The 24,062-nt window shown below is 42.7% G+C and overlaps 3 protein-coding genes across 3 annotated transcripts; all 3 read left to right on the top strand.

The window, feature by feature from the left end:
• Positions 1–870: 870 nt before the first annotated feature.
• On the top strand, positions 871–8,929 carry dync1li1 (dynein, cytoplasmic 1, light intermediate chain 1). The gene is made up of 13 exons (XM_041955370.1): positions 871–996; positions 1,248–1,321; positions 2,928–3,044; positions 3,181–3,411; positions 3,664–3,818; positions 3,975–4,068; positions 4,745–4,880; positions 4,961–5,072; positions 5,335–5,394; positions 5,519–5,563; positions 5,665–5,752; positions 5,850–5,972; positions 7,486–8,929. The coding sequence occupies exons 1-13, from the start codon at positions 893–895 to the stop codon at positions 7,602–7,604; spliced, it is 1,458 nt and encodes a 485-aa protein (XP_041811304.1). The 5' UTR covers positions 871–892; the 3' UTR covers positions 7,605–8,929.
• A 2,280-nt stretch (positions 8,930–11,209) lies between these two features.
• On the top strand, positions 11,210–20,358 carry LOC121619277 (catenin beta-1-like). Its single transcript, XM_041954861.1, has 17 exons — positions 11,210–11,359; positions 12,360–12,409; positions 12,981–13,190; positions 13,296–13,546; positions 13,703–13,941; positions 15,582–15,783; positions 15,885–16,029; positions 16,254–16,357; positions 16,646–16,780; positions 16,884–17,087; positions 17,218–17,376; positions 17,481–17,600; positions 17,717–17,867; positions 18,228–18,349; positions 18,650–18,710; positions 19,117–19,312; positions 19,412–20,358. The coding sequence occupies exons 2-16, from the start codon at positions 12,397–12,399 to the stop codon at positions 19,305–19,307; spliced, it is 2,307 nt and encodes a 768-aa protein (XP_041810795.1). The 5' UTR covers positions 11,210–11,359; positions 12,360–12,396; the 3' UTR covers positions 19,308–19,312; positions 19,412–20,358.
• Positions 20,359–21,839: 1,481 nt separating this feature from the next.
• On the top strand, positions 21,840–22,960 carry LOC121620159 (forkhead box protein C1-B-like). The gene is made up of 3 exons (XM_041956122.1): positions 21,840–22,038; positions 22,133–22,228; positions 22,334–22,960. The coding sequence occupies exons 1-3, from the start codon at positions 21,883–21,885 to the stop codon at positions 22,958–22,960; spliced, it is 879 nt and encodes a 292-aa protein (XP_041812056.1). The 5' UTR covers positions 21,840–21,882.
• The last annotated feature ends 1,102 nt before the right edge of the window (positions 22,961–24,062 follow it).

Below are 24,062 nucleotides of genomic sequence, written 5' to 3'. Positions count from 1 at the left end.
GAGGCAACCAGACAGTAAACAGCTCTGTCATGTTACAATTTATAATTTAACAATGTATAATATAACATTTTTTGGAGCCTTGCACCTGAAAAGTTTGTTATGGCCAATATTATGACCAAGGGGATTAAATAGATTTTTAATCGGGCTGCATCACTTTTTGGATTGACTAACTTCTTGAATTGATTACTTGTGTAATCATATCATCTTGTCTATACCTGTTCTACAATCACTGGCGCTCTTTTGCCAAACCTCTGATAAACAGTAGTCTATGCACAACAGGCTAGTCAATATGAAGTGGATCCAATTCCTACATAGCATTACAGCTTTATCTCTATCCTGTAGGCTTAGACCTGGTGCTGTAATAGCACAAATGAAAACACTGATTTAGCAGGCATACTTAAATTTAAGAGGATATGTTGTCTGAAAAGGATTTATTTTGAAAGCCCATTTATCCTGATAATTTGCTCAGATAACTCATCCAGGACAAGCATACACTGTAGCAACATATTTCATAATAGTTTAGAATTGTCATAATAGCCTAGGGTTGGTGCCACCAGAGTATTTGTTTCATTATTCATATGTCAGACCCAATTAACACAAACATTAGGCAACACGAAATGCCAATAAATCAATGCCGGCTCTTTATTGCAGGTTTATTTTTGCCATGAGCAGTAAACTCAGCTGTAGACTCTCTTCCTGCTCATCACTTGCAGTGTATGGTCAGCCCAGATCTGTCACTTGCGGATGAGATCATTCCATGTCTCGGGCAGGGACCCCAGCTTTGTGCGCGCGGACCACGCCCCGGCCCCGGCGTGCGGTGCGGTGCACCAGGCTAGGTTAGCACACAGCTGCTACATCCGGGCGCTCTGCTCGGTTTACAAACCCTGCGAAGATGGCGACTTCAGGGAGGAGTGCATTATTATCCTCCACCTCAACTGGACCTAAGAGCACACTGGAGAACTCCAACCCAGAGGAGGATGACGGGCAGGATTTATGGTGGGCGATATGTTATTTGAGCTGGGGTTCTGTGAGCAGGGTTTGTTGACGCAGACGGTCCATTGTGCTGGGAGGAGGATGGTTTGACAGCTAGTTTGCTAACGGGGCTAGCTAGCATCAGCACCAGGCTGACTGGGAACTGGTGACACACCAGCACTAGCTCGCTTTAGCCCCTCGCTGTCAGCCGTTGTTTGTTAATGAATGAACAAGCGTTGTTTGGCCGCGTTGTAACGGGGCTGTTCTGTCTGCAGGTCCACCATCCTGAGCGAAGTGTCAACCCATTCAAGATCTAAGCTACCGTCTGGGAAAAATGTCCTGGTCATGGGTGGGTATCTGTGTGTGTCTGCAGTCTCCTGGCTAGCCAGTGAGCATCGTTAGCTTGAATAGCCCAGGAGCTGGTGATCATATCATCCTGGCAGACTTAATGCTGCTCGATAGCTAAGCTAGCTTGCTCTGGACTGATGGTGCTTTTTGTGTTCAAGCCTGGGAGCTGGTCCGTCGGCTAGCAGAGAGAGGCAGGTGTATTATTCTGAGCGCCTACACAGACACACGGGCACGCGCACACACGTACACACACACACACACACACACACACACACACACACACACACACAGAGCCTCGTCTCATGAGGGTGAATCGGGCCTCTTTGAAACACTGCAAGTCATTCTAGCATCCAGTGATGCTAGTAGCAGCTCGGTGGAGATGATGCTGCAGGGACGGGACAGACCATCAGCCTGTGTTTTTTTTAACGGTGCTTTATGTGGCCGAAGCAGACAGGGTGCCTCCCTGTCTCGCTCGGTCCTCGTGTAACGCTGCTGGCCACACACACACAGTCTGCACATCCGCCTGAGATAATCCGCAGCTTGCTACCCATTCCAGCTAATCGGCGAGCTGGTTACCGATGTGAATTGTGGCTGTAAAGCCATTTGTCTGTTATGCTTTCGATGACAACATCAGCAAGCTCTGCTTTATGATGCATTGAGTCCCCCTGTCGGTTAAGTTAATATGGCATGGAACAAGACTGGAACCAGCCTTGACCTAACACACACATCAACAATAACAACAGCACGCCGTCAGCTCTGTGGTTAGTATAACTGCCAGGACAAATGCAGCCCATTGTCAGGAGGTGTATATATTAAGGCTGTCGATCCTTAATGAAAACTGCTAGCTCTGTATGAATATATGGCTCTAGTCAAGGGGGATTGGATTGTTTACAGTGTACATGTACTACAAATGCATTTGTGTAGCGCTAAAACGATTAGCTGATTGATTTATGTGATGGACAGGAAATAAATTTGCAGATATTTTGTTGATCAATTAATAATTTAAGTCATTTTTTTGAGCAAAAATGCCAAATATTTCCTAAATTTAGTTCCAGCCTCTCACAAGTTTTGATCTGATGCTTTTTCGTTGTCCTGTGTCATAGAAAATTGAATACATTTTGGTTTTGGACTGTTGGCTGGATATTATGTCACCTTTGGCTTAATGAAACTGTAATGGGCAGTTGTCACTATATTCTGGTACTTCATGGACCACATTATTAATAATTGAATGAAGGAAGTGATGTACAGGTTAATTGATAATGAAAGTAATCATCATATGCTGTCCTGTGTGCAGTTTGTGCAATCCTCATGTTGATAGTGATGGTGCACACCACCTATCTGTTAACCCCGCAGTGTGAACCTAACACAGCTCATAGCATGACAGAGGACTGCATGGAGAAATAGTACACCTTCAGCAGTGGCGCAGTGTGTTGGCCGGCCTCAGTTAGTTACCTAACATCCTTTAGCCAAATTGAAATTCTTGCTCACTCTGCACTCACTTCTTATTTAAACTGAAAGCATTTATGGTTTAAGCACTAAATTACAAAATCGTGGATAAGTGTACCATCCATAATTCTGTTATTTACTGATCGTGTGTATGTATTTAGGTGAGGTGGGTTCAGGGAAGACCACCTTGGTTGCAAAGCTACAGGGGATTGAAGAGTACATGAAAGGGCGTGGCCTGGAATACCTCTACTTCAGTGTCCATGACGACGACATTGACGGTAACCAGCAACCGCTTGGAGTTTTCTTTTTTTATTAACGAAAGAGTTCCTCTAAAGCAATCTAGCAGTTTTGTTGTAGAGAAGTATTTTAATCTGTTGTGTGTTGATACGTGTGTATGTCTGTGTGTGTGTGTAGACCACACTAGGTGTAATGCCTGGGTGTTAGACGGAGACCTTTACCACAAAGGTCTGCAGGGAGTAGCAGTGCCAGTGGACTCTATCGGCAACACGTTGCTGCTGATAACTGTTGACATGTCGCGGCCATGGAACGCCCTGGACTCTCTCCAGAAGTGGGCAGCTGTCGCTAGGGAACACATCGACAAACTCCGGGTCGCCCCGGAAACGCTGCGGGAGCTGGAGCACAGAAGTGAGTCACGCTGACAGCAGTCAGGCTGGCTCATAGATAAAGTTGAAAACAAAAGTATTTGTCAGCATCTCTTCATGGAAAGGCTCTTAGCAGCATGAAAACAGTTCTTCATCACAGCCTTTGTAAAAAGCTTTACATTGGACCAAAAACACTCTAGTGGCTTTGTCTTAGGAGGCCCAGTTGTTAGAATGAATACGCCACATGTTTAACTCCTGCCTGTCTTACTATTTGTTTACCATTGTTTGTGTGTAGTTGTGAAACAGTTCCAGGAGTACACAGAGCCAGGCAGTGGGGAGGATGGCACCCCACAGAGGAGGAGTGAAGATGAGGAGAGCGTGCTGCTGCCGTTAGGAGACAACACACTCACACACAATCTGGGAATACCAGTCGTGGTAGTCTGCACCAAGGTGCGCACACTCGCACATATTCCTTAAAATCTGAGTGTACATGGTTCTCTGTGTGCTGTCAAAGTCATTATTAAAGGAAAAGTCATTGTTTCATAATTGTACTTTTTTGCATTACACACAATAACGTCTGTCTGACTTCTACCTATCTGACCTCAGTGCGACGCCATCAGCACGTTGGAGAAGGAGCACGACTACAGAGACGAACACCTGGACTTCATCCAGTCTCACATCAGACATTTCTGTCTGCAGTGTATCCTTCACTGAACATTGCTTCTGCCCTTTGCTGCTGTGAGCTAAAAGGTGCACAAACAACAAATTTATAGTGTCAGAAAGCTATGACACTATTGATCAGTGCAGTATGCACAGGGGCTTTAGATCAATACCGCTGACTGCAAATTTTCCTGTCAGATGTTGAGATTTAAGGCATTCGTTCACATTTTGGCCTAACGTCCAGCTGTTCGGTGATGAAGGATGCTGATACGGTTGAGTGATTGCTATTACAAGGTGTTTTGTTCTCAGGCCAAAGGCCAAGTTCCCGACAGTAATATTATTTCAGTATTTTGGCCACTGTCAGCTCTATCTGAACAGTTGTTGAAGTGGATATTGCTTTGTTGCAAAGAGAGTTCGATAAAAGTCACAGATTACCCACTACTGCTTGAAATTGTTTGTTTTTCAGAATCTCCAGTCAATGCCGAGTGGAAACAGTATTAAAGTTTCAAAGGTTATTGTGTTTCAAATGAGGTCAGGCTGCACACTGCCATAGTTCTTCTCTGTGTACTAGTAGCAATTTGTCAGAGCTAGAAGTTTTTCTGTAGGGCCAATGTTATTCGGAGACGTAGGGTTTTTTGTCACTATGGTGTTAGTTTTATTTTTGCTCCTGCATTTAGAGACGGTGGCGTTGAAAACATCCTTAACAGCCACTTCAGACGGGGCATCTCTGCTTTACACATCAGTGAAGGAGATGAAGAACCTGGACATTCTGTACAAATATCTGGTGCACAGACTCTACGGCTTTCCCTTCCACTGCCCGGCACAAGTGGTGGAAAGAGATGCCGTCTTCATGTGAGTCTGCCTTTGTGTCTCCGTGCATGCGAACCAGGACTACCTGCGTCTGGTTTGTAATCCGTACTCTGCTCTATCAGTCCATCAGGGTGGGACAATGAGAAGAAGATTGCCATACTTCACGAGAACTTCCAAACAGTAAAAGCAGAGGACAGCTTTGAGGACGTAGTTGTCAAACCGCCAGTCAGAAAGGTACAGGCTCCCACTTACTAAAGTGCTAACATGGAAAGATACTCTTAGGCCAGCTAAGCTTACAGCGCAACACATTGATTACTGCCATAATATTATTTATCATTACTGTCCACATCATATTTCACAGCCAGCGCACTAAGCTTTACCCAATATCCCCTGCAGAGATCATGAGAGTTTCATCCAATCTAATTTATGAGCTGTTATGGAGCTGTAATGAAAAAAACTTTTAAAAAATGATTTATTTTCCCTTGCTTGTCTCCAGATTGTACATGAAAAGGAGATTCAGGCAGAAGATGACCAAGTGTTTCTGGTAAAACTGCAGGTCAGAAAACATTCCTGTTTTGTTGATGCCAGTTGGTACTCCCAATTAAATCTGACTTGAGGGTCTTGATATGTTAATTAAAGTCTAATTGGAGTGAGTGTGCACATTGTGCTTTAATTTGCAGTCGCTGCTCGCCAAACAGCCCGCTGTGACAGCAGGGCGGCCAGTGGTGAGTGCTCCTTTTTCTTTTTTCTCATTATGGCTCTCTTAAGATAAAGAGAGCCTCCCTCCAGTGTCCATATGTGTGAAATGAACTGTTGTTATTCGTAGGACACCACCAGCAGAGCACCTACCGGTTCCCCCAGGACAAGTAATCGCTCCGCAGCGGCCAACGTAGCAAACGCCATGCCACAGTCGGGTACGCCATAGCATTTCATCACCGTCACCCATGACCTCAGTCAGTGCATGGCTTTGTGTGTGTTTTGTGTTTTAACTCTTGTCCCTGTATGCTGCAGGTCAGACCAGTGAGGGTGTGTTGGCCAACTTCTTCAACAGTCTACTGACAAAGAAAGCGGGGACAGGGGGGCCCGGGACGCCAGGTGGGGGTAACAACACTCCCGGAACAGTGCGCAAGTCAGGTGAGAATGCATCCTAGATGTTCGAGGTTGTTGTGATGCTGTGGTTTTGTCTGATAGTTTAATAGTAATTATTTATTCATTTGTGTTTTGGGATTTAATGCCATCTTCAGTCAGTCCTCACCACTCAGCCTCTTCTTTTGGTTTTCACCTCCCAATTTCCATCCCTCATTTTCTCACCTCTTCACTCTCCTCTACTCCAGACACGTACAAAACACATGGTAAAGAGCATGATGAAAGGGTCTGAGTGCATCGACCAACCACACAAACAATATGACTACACATCACATCTTTTCACTCTTAACTATGCTCATAGTCTGTTGTGCAGTCTCGCTGTTAACATCATTCATAATGTGTGTGTGTGTGTGTGTATGCACTAGTCAGAGGATGCTGGCCACGTTAAGGTGTGTGTGAGAGAGATACTCCTAATTTATTATTGCTTGTGTACGCCATTGTTCATTCTCAGAAGCATCCTTTGATTTCCTTTGACACCCCCGCCCCCTCCCCTGAGCTTCCAACTGTCTCCAGCATTTGAGGAGGAACAATGCTGGGATCAAGCCTCCTGTATCACCCGTTTACTTCTTATGCAGATGCACAAGGACTTGTCTTTGGAATATAAATTATGCTAATTTGTTTATTTAGACTATTAGATTATGGAAATCGATCTGAGAACTGTAGCTGTGGTTCAGGAGATGATCCCATGGCTGCTGAATTACTTTTGCTTGCACCTTATATGTTTCAGCAGTCTTAACCTTGTGAGAAGGAAACCTCAGAGGTTTCACTGGATCTAGCTTACTGTATACGTATCAGAAAAGGTGTATTGATTTTATGATTGTGGCAACCATATACAGAAAAAATCACGAGCAGAAAGGCTAACATGTCTCAAGGCTGCACTCTTTTCGTTTCACCTGTTAGGTTGGGGGAGAAAGTACAAGCCATGGCAGGATCATTTAATTTGATTGGCAAATGATTGAATGACATTTGCGCCCTTAAAGTTTCCCCTCCTAACACCCTGTCTCCATTCTGCTCCTCAATGTTTTTTTGGCATGTTGCATTGCATTTGTCAAAATTAACATCTTCCACAAACATTGCACATGATTCTAACTAAGGCTGGAAAATATGGGAAAGAAATGTATTTGTCTTCCACTTAGGTCGGTTTTAAACTAGGTCACTTGAAATAAAAGAAATGTTTACTGGTACAACACAGAATCCTGAGTGAAACCTAGTTCCATGCTGATTAAATTGTCTTTGTCACTGGACAAATGCAAAAAATAAGGACAATTTTACACTAAAGGCATGGTTGACACATTTAGTACAATAATATGCAAAAACTGTTTTACCCAGCTCTTATTTTAACCATGTGTAATTGCCTTTGTGCTTACTGCATTGTGCCTTAGCCGCTCAATGCTGTGAAAATGCACTTATTTATTGCACTGGCTGAAATGTTTGTTTGATTATTTGCTTGTTTTCACTCTGATGTGGTGCTAAATTGTATGTTTGCATGTATCTAATGCAGGTTCGAAGCTGGGCCTGGGAGATGTACAGGCGGAGCTGGACCGCATATCCAGCCGGGAGACTGACTCGGACTTGCCCAATGCCAACGAGACGCCTGCCACCGATGGTCAGGACACATGAAGACCAACACACTTCGCCCTGCTCTCCTTCTCCCCACCCCCTTCCGCCACCTCAGTCATCTTCCACCTCCCTTGTCCTCACTCTCCCCACTCTCATCCTCCACTCCATCACAGCGATGCAGGGAGAAAGAGGGATGTAGGGGGAAAAGGGGGGTGGGCACAAAATTTTGCCTCCCGCTCGTCTTTCACTGTCTCCTCAAGGAGAAGAACTCACCCTCTCTTCACCTACCCCTTTTCCCACACCTCGTCTGCCTCCCTTCCCTTCTCTTCCTGGCTGTTTCGCCAAGGGCGAGTATTTGTCACTGTTACATACAAGACTGTCTGTTACATGAGAGTAAATGAGAATGGGGGAACCAATGGGGGTGTGGGGGTTGGGATGAGAAGAAGTGAACGGTGGGATGAAAGGGACTGATTGAGGAATGAAAGTGAGGGCGTTTTATCCATCCATTTCTTGTGATGGTACAGTTAGTGTTTTTACTGTAGGAACTGCTGAAGGGCGCATGTTGAAGAATCTGCACTTAGGTACTGTAGGGGTGAGTGTGTGATTAATGTATGTGAGGCAAGTCACGCTTGGCCAGAGGAAGAGATTGATGAGAACAAAAAAAAAAAATGCTTGAAACGAAATTGTAAACAGTCTTGTTTTTTAAGATGAAGGGACAAACATACCAGTATTTGTGTGTGTGTGCGCGTGTGACAGAGAGAGGGTGTGAGTGTGTGTGTGTAAGAGAGAGAGTTCGGCAGATCAAGAAAATTAAGGAAGTTACTTCAACTGTCTGTGGAGAGATTTTTGGCTGTTTGCATTTCAACCAAAAGGCAAAAAAAACATTACTATGCTCTTACACTACGAGCTCTTAAACAGTGCATACAGCTCTGTCTGCTACACGACACAAACCAAACATAACAAAAACATATATATAGATATACACACTTCAGAGTTCACACTCAAGCACGAGTCATGTGTAGAGGGCACCTTAGGTCCATCATGGCACCCAGTTCTACAATTGGCCAAACTTCCCCTTATGGTACATTCTGCTCAGACCTGTAGATAACAGACTGCGTGCACTGGAAAGGGAGGGTGGTAGAAGGTAGTAAGGGGTGGGTAGCTGAGCTTTACTTGTACAGATAGAAGCACTAGTGATTCAGTTCCATAGTTACTGTGGGCGGGGTGGTGGGTGGTCAAGGGGGTCAGAACAAGGGAGGGTCACACCAAGAATGTACAGTCATTGTCTCGCTGATTGGTCCTGTTATTTCAGAGCTCTGTGTTGGCGTTTGTATAATCAGATCTGTTAATCAGTCAAATAAAAGGTGTATTTATTCGGATTCATGCAGCTGGCTTCCCTTTGGTTTTTTCTTTTCCTCACTGAATAAAAATGTATACACTATGATGGGAAATAGTTACAAAGGACTGAACCCGCTCACGATTGTGAGCCAGCCTTAGGCAGAAAAACAAAAGGCTAATGGACGACAAGACATTGAATATCATTAGTAGCAACACGCCTTCTTACATTTTTTGTTGGTTCTTGGACATATTGATTCAATTAAATTGCCAGTTAGGATGCCATTAACTCTTTCAATCAGTGTTGGTGAGGGCCTACTCACTAACCTAAAAATAATCAAATTTATGAGCCTCACCACTAAGGCATGTACTGTAGGGAAAAGGTAGAACTTAATTTATCTCAAGGGAAATGGTGCAGCATTTACAGCACAAGGTAGGAAAGAGTAAATATATATTAATATACATTGTGTGTGTTTTGATTATTTTGTCCACCCTGTGTAGTCACTGCGGCTGCTGTTGTCTCTAACCATTCTGAAGGGGAGACTGGGCACATCTATGTACATACTGTGTATAGACAACTTACATCAGAGCATCATTCTGCATGTATTGTCATGAGCATTAAGCAGATAAATACAGGTCAGATCACTATCTTTGGAAGACTGAAATAACAATCTCAAACCTAATGTGCACTTGCATGACCTCTAGGCATAAAAGCGACTAATTTGCCAAATAAATTAATATACATGCACTTTTATTCTATTAATAAATCTGGGTATGTAATTTGTAGGAGATTCTGATGGCTAGTGTATTTTATTGATGATACCTTGCAGACATACAGTAGTTGTGCTTTTCATTCTCTTTTCTGTTTACTATGCAGTATTTGTCATTACTCAGGTAAATGAAATACACTTGCTCCTCTTGCCACTGCAGCCGGAAACTGCAGATGAGCATTGTATGGTTTTATTTGAGAGGATTTGATGTTAGTCCCACATACAGACCGAAAAAAAAGCAGAGATAACGAAAATTCATAAGCAGTCACTGGAATAGGTGTCATCACCTTATGATAGATTCATTTTAAGCAGTCTATGAGAAAAATCACACTTTATGCTCAGGTAGCATGTGCTCTTATTACTGTTCTCAATCTGATTTCATACCTCTTGCAGATATATGATGAAACACTGTTTTATTAGCCTACTACACATTTCTTCTACTCTTTGAGAGATGATAAAGAAAATGTTCCACTTGATAATTGTGGTGTAATAAATGACACTAAGTTTCCTTTTCCATGTCTTGCAGCAACACCAGCATGCACCCCGGTGACTCTTTGGACTTTGACCTTTTCTAGTCAATAGCACGTGTCAGACACATGAACACGCACTGTACTATGTGTGACACTTTCTCTTTTGACAGAGGTTAACTATGATTGGTGCGGTGCTTGTGTGTTTCATGCTAAGAAGTAGATGCACAAGAACACTAGATGCATTTAAGTGGATGTCAGATATCAGACTGTCTCTTTGTCCCAAATCAAAATGTTTTTATGCCTTTAAAAGACACATAGTGTGGTTTAAAAGACACATAGTGTGGTTTAAAGGTAACCTTGTGTGTCTGATTTTTACTGCCAGCCTTCAGTCAGTTACTGATGGACTTAATTCACAGCTGTCTCAAGTTGTGCAGCTCATGCCACAACAAAAACTATGCTGACAAATGACCATTTAAACCACAGCGCAGTTTAATGCTATTGTAGGCATTTCATGTTTGCCTTACAGTCAATACTTGTGTACAGCATATGACATGGGATCAAATTAGGTATTTCTGTAGAAATTCAATAATGATATTCTGCAGCTTCAGTTTTGTCTCTGTATGTTTTTGTCTTCCTATTGTCACTGCATCTGATCAATTGTAAAATAAGTGTGCAAGTGTGTGAAACATTGATGTGAGGAACAGTTGGCAAGCCATCATAATTTTTTTTTCACATTTTGACTTCACTGATTGAGACGAATGAATGAAATAGCTAGAGCTGTTTTGGGAAATGTTTGTATCTCTGTTAATTAAACCCCTCCATCATATCACAGCAGCTCATGAATCACATTCCATTCTAATGAATGCACCTCGCCCTCCCCACCGCTACGGCAAGTATCACACATCTTACATAGGTGACACATCTCAAAACTGTAAACGGCCGACTACGCGTAACATAAAGAGAGATCACTCTCTGGCGATAATTGTAAAATAATAGTTTCGATGCTAAAACTTTATTTAAAACGTCGCCCTATTTTTCCGAGTGCGGCGGAATACTGTATTTTCTCCTTCGCCATCTTGATGTTCGATCGCACAGGCGGAAGCAACATCTTCGGCGGAGCAACAGCGGGTGTGGTTCGGACTTCTACGGGTGGTTCACCTAGCAGCCCTTTTCCTATTTTCAGCCAAGAGAAAGGAGAAAATTTTCCTGGCAGGAACCACGGAGGAGCCGCTCGACTCTGGTAAAGATAGTATGTTTACTACATCTATCACACAACGGATTCACAGCGCGTCAATGTTTGCTTCACCAAAGAAAATCATCTTTGGCCAGGGAGGGGGCTCCGGTGGGGTTTTCTGATTTGGCTGGCAGCACAGCAGGTTTTGTACGGTGGCGCTTGGATCTACTTTTCATACGTCCTGGTTAGCTAAGCTAATCTAACCAGAATTAAACATTTGGAGGGTTCGCTTGAAAGTCACGATTCCAACAATGAATTGATTTGTAACAGTAATGACTTCTAATATTGGTTGCGTGTCAGGAGAAGTCTTTACAATTTTGACTTAATGAGTGAAGCCCTTAACAGTGTTTGTTTATGTTAGCTAGCTAGCTGACTAGCGGAGGGTTTAGCTAGCCACGTTAGCTTAGCGAGCTTTCAAGGTAAGCTAGCCAACCTGTTAGCTAGCTGTGGCGGCTAATACACGTTAGCGCTTCGGTCTTGAATTATATACCTTTAAATATGTTTGATGGTTGAGCTTAACTTATACAGTTATCTGGGACTTTTAGTTTTGATTAGGAAGGCTGTTAAGGCTCGTAGTTAGACCGACCATGAGAGGAGGAGTCATGGAAGTAATTGCGGGGCGGAGGGGGTAGTTTCTCTCATTGGAAACCCAAGCTGCGAGGTCGGAACTTGGCCGTGGTAGGGGGAGGGGGAGAAATATGCCTTTGATGTTCTTTGCCGCTGAATGGTGAATTGTGTTCATGCTGGCCTGGAAATACCCACCGCTTTGCTCTCTCGGCTGGAGGTGGAGGCTCGGCATTTCCCCTCATAGCTGCGTTAGCAAGGCAAACAAGCCTGAATCAGAGGGAACTGGCACAGGTAGCGCAGGAGACAGCGGTTTTATTATTGAGACCACGTAGGAGAAACGCATAAACAGTACGATTAGGTTTGGCTTTGGCAAACAACAACTCAAAGTTGAGTGTGAGTTGTCTTATTTTCCCTTGTGTACTTATTTCCTTTTACACAGACATATCTGCTGTGCGGGCTGAGGGCAGGCAAGAACAATGGCTACCCAGTGTAAGTATGAAAAACTTGTTTTTAAGTTGAGATGAACACGGTCATTCATAATGTATATTTGCCTGTGCACATGTAAGAGTTTCTCTGTATATAAAAACACGAATTTCTGAAAGTCTTGAGGCACTGTGCAAATTGAAAAAAAAAAGGGAGCTAGGTGAGCACATGTCACAGTATCCCAAGTAATTATCATTCGTCTTTTGTCACATCTGAATTTCTTCTTCAGAAAAAAAAACGTGTCTGGGGATTTAAAGGCAAATTTTATGTTTACTGGATTAAGTACGGCAGAGTATCAGGTGTAGAACAACAAGTTTTTATTTGCTTTTCAGTTTGTCTCACTTTGTTTAAACAGGGTTATATTTTTTGCCACTTATTTTAGGTGTCCCTTGTAATTTTCCTAACAACTTCTTTAATTTCTACATCTATTTGCTTTGATTTAAGATTATGAATGTTACAGTATTAGATATAAGATTACTGAGATTACGCTGAAAAACTTTCTTTAAGCAAACTGAAGTAAAGATTGCATTTGTCCTACCTCCTAATCTTTAATCCTTTTGCTTCACCTCATGTGTAGCTGATTTGATGGAGTTGGACATGGCGATGGGAGACAGCAAGGCTGCAGTGAGCCAGTGGCAGCAGCAGTCCTACCTGGATTCAGGAATCCAGTCTGGAGTCACCACCACAGCACCATCTCTGAGCGGCAAGGGAAACCCTGATGCTGAGGAGGATGATCCGACTCTCTACGACTGGGAGTTCAACCAGCCCTTCACTCCTGAGGCTACAGGTAAACGAGATACTGATTTATATCAGGTTACCACTGCATAAATGGTTCGACAAAATCTGTCAAGATCTGTACAATCTCATGGTCATCATATTGCTTTATATCTAGACATTGAGGGTTATGCCATGACCCGGGCCCAGCGGGTGCGTGCTGCCATGTTCCCAGAGACCTTGGAGGAAGGCATCCAGATACCACCTACCCAGCTGGATGCTGCCCACCCAACAGCAGTACAGCGCCTGGCAGAGCCCTCTCAGATGCTGAAGCATGCTGTGGTCAACCTCATTAACTATCAAGATGATGCTGAACTGGCCACACGTGCCATCCCTGAGCTTACCAAACTGCTCAACGACGAGGACCAAGTACGTGTACAATTGAGTAGATTATCACAAGAACGCATGCAAACACCTAAATGGTACCTGCTGTGTAACATGTGGTGTAGCATGTAAGTTATTACTTGTGCAGTTTACATCCCTTCCTAAACAATATGTTCCTTATAAACACCATCTCTGTTGCAGGTTGTTGTGAATAAAGCAGCTGTAATGGTGCATCAGTTGTCAAAGAAGGAGGCATCACGCCACGCCCTGATGCGCTCTCCACAAATGGTTTCGGCCGTTGTTCGTGCCATGCAGAACACTGGTGATGTGGAAACAGCTCGCTGCTCTGCTGGCACCTTGCACAACCTTTCCCACCATCGGGAGGGGCTTCTTGCAATCTTCAAATCTGGAGGCATCCCTGCCCTGGTCAAGATGTTGGGGTAGGAAACTGGAAGAGGATAAAATATAACTTTATTAATCCCCTAATGGGAAAATTGTAGTGTTGTAGACAGCAGCAGTAGAAGCATGAGTTTAAAAGGAGACACAAAAGAGAATAAAATTTTGGTGTTCTTTACTGCTTATGTGATTCTCAAATAACCAACTCCAGATCTTCACCAAGCAGCTACATTCGCAAAGTAGGGAATGCCCCTTAATTAGACACATTTTAAACTATTAATGTCTTTCCTCACTTTACTCTTTGTATCCTCCATGAAAAGCCAAAGCGCACACAGCCAAAACAGTTACCTGGCTGGCATGTCATGACCTGTTGGATATCACAGCGTGTGTTTGAATTTGCACCTGGAATCATATTACCACACTTTAAATGCAGGATGGAACTGTAGCATGATCTAACTACCCTGAGTCAGAATAGTATCATCTTTTTGAAATCTTTTTTTAATCTAGTAAAGTTTTACAGGTTATATATTTGTAAAATCACTATTGATTTTTGAGTTTCTTTGTTGTACTCTGACTCTTAAAAAACTTGTGTTCATATATACCCTAATATGCCAAGATTCAAGGAGCAGTTATCATATTGACTAAGTATGGCAAATGGTGTTATACTGATACTGGTGCTCCAAAGTACTTGTGGTAATTTGCTGATGTCTGCACAGTGGTTGTGAGTAGCAGGTCAGAACAGTAAGTTGTTCTTTGGGGACAACATGGTTTTCTGCCATGATGTGTTGTATGTGGTGCCAAGTTTCATTGTTGGTCTTAAACATAACTTGAAATTTTTCAAGAATCCCTCATGGATGATTTTCTTTTTTTCTGGCAAAGTGTCTCTGACTTGTGATTCAATATAGATATTGTAGGTTTTCTTTGTTTTGTGCAGACAAGGGAGGTCAGTTTTGGTTAAGTTTGCTTTCAGTAGCCCAGCAGCCATTAAGGAGGAGCATGCTGGACTCATCTCCCGGTCAGTTGTGTCCTAGAAGTTTACAATGTCTGGCACAGATGGAGAATTTCTGGTCAAATATATGTGTTTATGGGCCCTTTCCCCTATGTTTTTCTGTCTGAGTGACTGATAGCACCACTTTTTGAAACTGGCCCAATATTAAGACACAAATAATCCCTGAGTGCATTGGCACGCCATCAATATACGTCAACTAAAAGTGCTTGTTTATGCCATTGACAGGCACAGATTGTTATTGTAACTGCCTGACATCACTATGGAAAGGATTCCTACAGAGACCGACCATGTTGTTAAAGAATACGAACTAGAAATAGCCGCTCACAAAGCCACCAAACTCCATTTACAGAAACACTTATTTTGTCATTGTAAAACATTCAAACTGGTCAGAAACTAAATAAAACTCCACAAAGCTGTCTTATTGGTCTTTGCATTGTTCCAACAATCACCACCAACTCTGGTTCCTGTGGAATACACCTTCAATTCACGCAATTGGGAGAGAAGCAAGAGAGGGCAAACATAATCAATAACCATTGATCATTGAGTCCTGTCACTGTTACCTGCTGCGCTCGATATTTACCATCACACAGTTTTACGAGCTTGAGTCCTTGATAACATCCAAAATGTTACCTTTAAAAGTGGTCTGATAATTTTTTTTTTTCTGTATTTTTCCAGCTCGCCAGTGGACAGTGTGTTGTTCTACGCAATCACCACTCTCCACAACCTGCTGTTGCATCAGGAAGGGGCAAAGATGGCGGTGCGCCTGGCTGGAGGACTGCAGAAGATGGTCGCCTTGTTGTCTAATACCAATGTCAAGTTCCTGGCAATCACTACTGACTGCCTGCAGATCCTGGCATATGGCAACCAGGAAAGCAAGGTATTGGAACATCGACTTACATTAAGTAAATTAATTTCCCTTCACACTTGGCTGGCAGTAGTTTGCAGCTTGTCTTAACATAAACCTTTTATTTTTTTCAGCTGATCATTCTGGCCAGCGGTGGTCCCCAGGCCCTGGTCAACATCATGAGGACCTTCACATATGAGAAACTGCTGTGGACCACAAGCAGAGTGCTCAAGGTGCTCTCTGTTTGCTCAAGCAACAAGCCTGCCATCGTAGAGGCTGGTACGTACATACTCCTGGTACAGAAATGGAATGGAAACACAGTACAATGAAAAATACATGATAGAAATGTTCTGTCTCACTCATTGCAGTACAACTGTGGGTATTATTAGAGGCTTGGATACATTTTGTAGTTGTGATTTGCTTCCAGGATGAAAGTCCTTTGATATCATGAATTTGTTTTGGGGTTTTTTTTGTTTTTTTGGTACTTTGGCTTGTGTGTGTAGGAGGCATGCAGGCCTTGGGGCTTCACCTGACAGACCCCAGCCAGCGTCTTGTCCAGAACTGCCTCTGGACTCTGAGGAATCTTTCAGATGCTGCCACTAAACAGGTACAACACACACACTCAGTAATGTAATGTTTAGAACTGCTGCTCAAAGTCAGTGTGCTAAATGTCTATAGGGTGTAGCAAAAAATGAAAAAATATAGGACACTTGTTCCATAATATCAAGTAATACATATATTTTTTAAACAATATAACAACAGTTGAACTGTAAATGTTGGCCATCCATTGAAACTCATTTACATGTTAGCTAAAACAAAATGCTAAATGTTTTAGAGTGCATGCATTCCTCTCTGCTCATTTGGTTTCTTCTGTCCTGTCCTCTTCTCACTCCAGGAGGGAATGGAGGGTCTCCTGGGGACCCTGGTCCAGCTGCTGGGCAGTGATGACATCAATGTAGTGACATGTGCTGCTGGCATCCTCTCCAACCTGACCTGCAACAACTACAGTAACAAACTCATGGTCTGCCAGGTACGCATTTTTTGCACAGCTTTTTGGACATTTATCTTTGTGTACAATAAACGAAGACACTTGACATTATACACTTTTGAACATTACTATCTCATCATGTTAGGTTGGAGGTATTGAGGCTCTGGTGCGAACAGTGCTTAGAGCTGGCGACAGAGAGGACATCACAGAGCCAGCAGTCTGTGCTCTGCGTCACCTGACCTCCCGTCACCAGGATGCTGAGATGGCCCAGAATGCTGTGCGCCTTCACTACGGCCTGCCTGTCGTAGTCAAACTACTGCACCCTCCGTCCCACTGGCCACTCATCAAGGTCATTAACACCTCAATTTTTCTGTAACTACACATTTTCCCAGACCAACAGCATCATTTCGGATCAGCCTTGCATATAGTGACTTCATTAATTAACTAGTGAAAATATGCTTAATTTTGCCCCTGTTTAGGCCACAGTTGGTCTGATCCGCAACCTGGCCCTTTGCCCGGCCAACCACAGTGCTCTGCGGGAGCAGGGAGCCATCCCTCGACTGGTCCAGCTGCTTGTCAGGGCTCACCAGGACACCCAGAGGCGCACCAGCATGGGAGGCAACCAGCAGCAGTTTGTGGTGTGTAACCAAGCCAAAAAAACCCTCAGACTTTCTTTATGTGAACATTTTGAATTTTTCATGGATTTGATTTCCTTTTTTTCCCCCCACTCAAACGCATCCAGGAGGGTGTGCGCATGGAGGAAATAGTGGAAGGCTGCACAGGAGCTCTGCACATCCTGGCCCGGGACGTCCACAACAGAATTGTTATCAGAGGGCTCAACACCATTCCACTTTTTGTCCAGGTGAAACTAAACCCCTGATCTTACTATGGAGACTAGCTTATACAGTCACACATGAGCTGCATGTAAATGTATTTGTTTAAATCTAACCTTTCACTCTGCTATTTCACTACCTCCAGTTGTTGTATTCTCCGGTGGAGAATATCCAGCGTGTGGCAGCAGGTGTGCTGTGTGAACTGGCTCAGGACAAGGAAGCTGCAGAGGCAATCGAAGCTGAAGGAGCCACTGCTCCCCTCACTGAGCTCCTGCATTCCCGCAATGAGGGCGTTGGTGAGTATATACATGTACAAATGGACCATGCACACAGTTCTAATTGTCAGCCTTATCGGAATTCATGCAGCTTTTACGTCACTGAACAGAGTATTTTGCCACTGCACATCAATTTATAAATGAAACCATAAAGATTTAGTTCCATACAACAGTGTGCTGCGTGTGACACTGTTGTGAGGATCACAGGGGTCAGTTCAAGACCGTGACCAGTACACACTGGAATCTCATATTACCCACATCTAAAAAGTCAACAGCCAAACAAAAAAAATTGAGAGTGTGACTATACCCCAAGTTTGCGCAGACATTTTTTGGAAACACACTGATTATTTGAATAGCATCGCTGTGTATTGTCTCCTGTAGCAACCTATGCTGCAGCTGTCCTGTTCCGCATGTCTGAGGACAAACCCCAGGACTACAAGAAACGTCTGTCAGTGGAGCTGACCAGCTCTTTGTTCAGAACTGAGCCTATGGCCTGGAATGAGGTACATATATATATATATATATATATATATATATATATATATATATATATATATATATATATATATATATACACACACACACACACACAGTCAAACAAACTATGGTAACATACAGCGTAGACTTCACGTTTGTGTATGTAATGTCTTCACCCTGAAAAGTACACTCAACAGTATCAGTATTTTATTGCTCTTACTGCATACAATTGGTAATTTACTACAGAATAAGGACACAGACATCCACTCCTTCTCATAGGCTGTCTTATATCAGGTTTTACTCATTGCTGTACTGCCTTTTTGTAGACTGGAGACCTGGGACTGGATATGGGAGCTCAGGGAGACCCTCTGGCCTACAGGCAGGATGGTGAGTGTCTGTTTTTATCTCATATGCAATCCCTACTCCATTTCTCACCTCTTATGTCATCATCCTTTGGTTTGTGGAATCTGATCTGAAAAATCATCTGATTTTGTGTTTTCTTTTGATATTGATGGAGAAATTATAACTCAATGTTGTGTGACAAAATGGTTGTTTTTCTGCATAGACAATTGAATCTTTTCAGTTGAAAAAAAACTCCAAATATCTCATTAGATGAAACAGGTGGCGTCCTACATCTTTCTTCCTCTGTAGCGTTCAGTGCTACTCAGCAATGACACCTGATAACTGCACATTTGAGAATAAAACAAAAGCTATCCTCGACTGTCTATGTGATGGGAACCTTTTACACCAACCATGTTTTTTTTTGCCTTTTCCTTCAATTTTTGCCTTTCAGATGGAGCCTACCGGGCCTACCCAGCAGCCTACGGCCAGGACTCCCTTTTGGACCCCATGATGGAAGGTGCGGACTACCATGCTGACACTCTGCCCGACCTGGGCCACCACACTGATCCATTGCCAGACCTTGGCCACACCCAGGACCTGATGGACAGCAACCAGCTGGCCTGGTTTGACACCGACCTGTAGGATTGGTAAGACAGACCTCCACAGAAAACTTTCACAGTGAAAGCAATATATTTCTAAATGGCAACACACTGATTCAAAATGTCCTCTTGTGCTCTTTTTTTCAGTTGTATTCTGATAGAACCTGCATTGTGATTGGCCTGTTTTGTCTGAATCAGGATGATGATTGGCCTGTAGAGTTGTTGAAGGTAAAGAGAGGAATAAGGGATCTTGGAAAGTGCCTGACACAAGAAAACAAAGAAGATGGTTGCCACGGGAATGTTTTAAGCAAGTCGAAGCTGGGGGGTGGGGGGGTATCAGATGAGTATCAGAGAGACACAATGGAGGTCTTGGAGCAGGTTACCTAAATGGATGAGTGCACATGAGGTGGATCTTAAAAGTTTGAAACACATAATGTTTTAGCCTTGCCTGTATTCTTATCAGTTTTTTGTTTCTATTTTTCTTATTCTATTTTTTTATTTCTTTTTGTATTACTCCTTCTCTGTTATGGTACTGACCCAGCTTGCCTTCGCACTAGCCATCTTCATTTTCTCTTCAATGCTAATCATTTGTAATTTTTTTTTAAACGTATATTACATGTAGTGTTAAGTTATAGTGATATTATACAATGTTCCTTTGGTTTATGGCCGAATGTGTAGAACACTAATAATCAGTTGAATTGTACTCTGACTTAAAGTGTAACATTGTGTAGTTTTTTTTATAATCTCAAAAATGGAGAATTATGCATTCTTAATATGTGCTTGTTTAAGCATAAAATATGTCAGTGTCACAAATGTTCTAAAGAGGGGTATGGGTGAAATTGAGGGTGGGTCGGGGATAAATCTAGAGACAAGTGTTTTATATACAGTATCACTGGTAGGTTAACAACTATTTTGTATGCTATCATTGGATGTCTGATAGAAAAGTCTTTAACGCTATCATTGGTGGTCTAATAAAACCCAGTTTTATGTGCTATCAAAGGTAGCTAGGTTGATGAACCAGTTGTAGTCCTGCTGTGCTTATTTTGGAGACGAGGTTATGACACGGCTGAACAATAAAATGGCATTTTATTTCATTTGGTCTCTCTCCTGTGTCTTCTGTCCATGCGTGTGATGAAGCGATAGTTTACTTCTTTGATGGACGGGCCCGTGTTTTCAAGCTTCAGATTTCAAATGCAACATACGTTATGTCTGAAGGCAAACTGACTAAAACTCTTGCGATCATCACTTCGCCTCCACTCATTTCCTGAGACAAGTAGTCTGAAGGTACTTGTTGAGTGGACATAAAAGATTCCTTTTTTAAAGAGCACTTGACAGACTCGTGTAGAAGGCAGGTTCAAAGCTTTCCATCCTCAGAAGGAGTTTTCACCTTTATTAACCTCTGACTTTCAGCTGAGACTCGTGTACATGTTTAGATGAGCACAACAGAGAAGAAAATCAAATATCAAGATTCATAAAACCCCGAACAGGAGCAAGAGTCATGGCTACAGAGCTTCAGTAATGCATAAGAGTGAGGGTGATAAAGAGGTGCTCAAGAAAAAGTTTGAAGTGGTTTATGAGAGCCAGAAAAAATAGAAATCACATTTCAGTAAGTTTTCCTGGCATGACTTTACGTTTAGAGCACAGCTCAAAATAGTTACAATAATAAGATATTAAACAAGTAGAAGAGCTTTCCAGAGGTAATAATAATGAAAAAAAACTTATTAGATGTAAAGTAAGACTGAAACAAAGCAGAAATTCATGATCTATCAAATAGGTCAACAGTTTTTTGAGGAAACATTTGACATCATAAACATTCCACAATCTATCGGCCTGTTTCAGAGACAAGTCTACAGTTCTCAAAGAGTAATTCTCTGAAGAATTCATGCCCTCAGAAAGGTGTGAAAAGGTGTAGACTCTGGTAGTTTCATTGGAACTGACCTATCATTGCAGGCCTTTGAATGTGACATTGCAGTGTAAATGAGGTCTGAATGCTCCGGTGGGCTCATGCACATGATAATAGATCTTGTTCAGTGGTCTTGTGAATGTGTTGATCCTTAGATTTACAAAGTTAAATGATGAGCCAAGAACCTTCAAACCAGGAGGATTCAACAGTCCCTGCACTCAGATTCATTTATTCTGTCTTCATCTGCCATATATAATCTGAACATCAATGTATAAACAGTGAGTCATAATAATAATAGTGTGAGTATGTTAATACTCTGTTGTGGTCTGGGGTTAAATATACACAATATAGACAATAAACAAAGGAACATATCAGTTATTTTTCCCTTTAAATTATATTTGGTTTAATGTACTGAGATTAATGAAATTGTTTTTTATCAATAAAGCATCTACAAAGGCAGAAATGCATGTTCCCCTACATATAACTGCTAACTTGGCCACAAAAAAGAGATATTCTTGCTGAAGGCCCCACCCCACTATTTCCACCTCATTAAAGGAACAAACGGTCCCCATTAACCTGCAGTGCCCACCCTCTGATGTCCTATTGTTCCCACAGGACTTAAATCCAAAGGTGACCCCCTCAGGTCCACATCTGCACTGAGCTTGTGGTCACGCTGCTCTGTGTGTGGGACTCCACTGACTCTCCAACAAACAAGATGCAGAACAGGACGGAGAAGTGTGGAGCTCAGCTGCCTCTCTCTGCTCCAGCCAGCAGCTCTCAGCAGCGTCTGTTCAGGAAGAGCAGCACCTACCTGGCTAAGATCGCTGTCGTCCTCCAAGACGCTCCACACAAGATGCTCACCTTCACTCAGGTAAGAAAGAGTCAGTGAGCATCTGCAGGAAAACTGTCACATGAAACACAAAGTGTCTTTTTCAAACCTTTCATTTCAACTTCTTGTTTTCTAGCTGATGGATAAGCTGGCACCACTCATTTGTGAGGACAGAAAATCTGTTGAGAACAACATCAGAGTCTGTTTGTCAGCCAACAAATGTTTTGTCAAGGTCAGTTTTTATTCCAAACCTTTTTCATATTTCACATGATTCTATTATTTCATTCAAGGGGAAAGTGAGCCTCTGTCTTTAAAGTGCCCGTGTTGTGTTTTTCAGGTTCCAGTGATTCCAGATTCACTGGACAGCAAGAAAAACTACTGGAAACTGGAGCCCAGTCAGATCACAGCAAAGATGGCGCGTCGTCACTTCAAAGGGATCCTGCAGCTCTTCCCTGAGTTGGCCTCCAAAGTGGAAACTGAGAACATGAGCAGAGCATCAGAGCACCGCTCAGCTCTCTGCTCTCCTGAGCCTGCGGCCTGCAGAGCTGTTCACATCACATGTGAGGTGAAGTTCAGCGGTCCTTTCTCCATCGAGTCCCTCCTGAAGAGAGACAGCACCTCCGCTCGGGCCTCCGCAGCCTCTCCTCTGTCCGGCGTGCCGCTCGGAGCGGAGCGGCAGCCTCGGGCCACAAAGAGGAACTTCAGCTGGGACTCTGAGGAGCTTCTCCTCCTTCAAGCTGCAGCTGGAAGTTCCTCCATCTGCTCAACAGGGGGCAGCACACACCACGGACTCACTGCTGATGGAGCTGCTCGGCCCATCAAGAGGATGCATGTGTGCGCTGAGGCCTCGTTCCCCGTCTACACCAGAGCCAGCACTGCTCCTTATTTCAGCAGCCCACGCAGCAGTTACATCACTTACTCTGTACCCACCTTTACCCATGATGCTCTCCGTTTGTGGCTGTGATGTGTGTTGCACCTGACATACCAGCTTTCTGCAGCACTTTATGTTTTCAATAAAATGTTATAACAAATGATTGATGTGTAGTTGTTTTTTTTCCAGTCCGTGCAAAAAAGCCTACTAAAAACATCACGTTATGTAACTCATTACCAGACTGACTGAGGAAAGAAACAATAATATTCAAGCATGCATGTATTTTTTTCATCATCTTATCAAGTGTGAGAAATCACAACCACAAGTGATGAAATGAATGAATGAAATTAAAAAAGAAGTGAAAATGAAATGGAAAAAAAAAAAGAAAACTAGTAAGTCTTGTCTAACAGCAGCAGTCCAGACTGTTCTGACCGGTAAATATTTCAATGAAGTTTGATAAATAACACATTACCCTTCCTCTTATGTAAAAATTGTCTACAGGAGAGATTTAGACAAGAACTTCTTTTTCTGCTGAAATTATTGTGTGGATTTTATTTTATGCTAAATAGCCAAAGAACGCTATGCTAAGTATTATTATATAATATTATTATATAATTATTATATAATAATAATAACCACTGACTTCATTAAAATAAAATCTGTGTAATAATGTATAACATAACATGTGAGAACCTGCAGGTCTGAGTGGAAATAGCTGCACTTCACTGCCCCCCAGTTTATTTTTGCTCAAGAGGAAACTTTTAGTAGATGCAAAAATAAAAAAAGAAGTCCTCCCACAAAGAAATCACCATCAGAGACAGCAGCTGTAGTAAATGAGGTGGCAAACACTGGAATGCGGGTGATTAAACAAGAACAATGCTGTTAATTGAAGTTTCTAGTGGAAACCTTTGGGCAACATTGCAGTGATTTTCACCTCATCTGAGCTCAGCAGGAGCATTTCACTGACCACAGTAAACATGTAAACATGTATGAGCGAAGCTGTGTGGAGTCTCAGATAATGTTGTGTCATTGCAGTGTGTGCTGTGTTGTTTGGACTGAAACAACACACACACACTCCATCGTCTCACACTGATCGAGAAATATGAAAGCAGGGATAAATCCTTCATCATAAATATACAGCAAGCAGTGACCGAAAGTAGCCAAGTACTTTCACTCATGTGCTGTACTTAGGCAC

Source organism: Chelmon rostratus, chromosome 16 (assembly GCF_017976325.1).
Source record: "Chelmon rostratus isolate fCheRos1 chromosome 16, fCheRos1.pri, whole genome shotgun sequence".
Lineage (NCBI taxonomy): Eukaryota > Metazoa > Chordata > Actinopteri > Chaetodontiformes > Chaetodontidae > Chelmon > Chelmon rostratus.
Note: the sequence above shows the minus strand (reverse complement) of the source record. Positions and strands in the feature narration are given on the sequence as shown.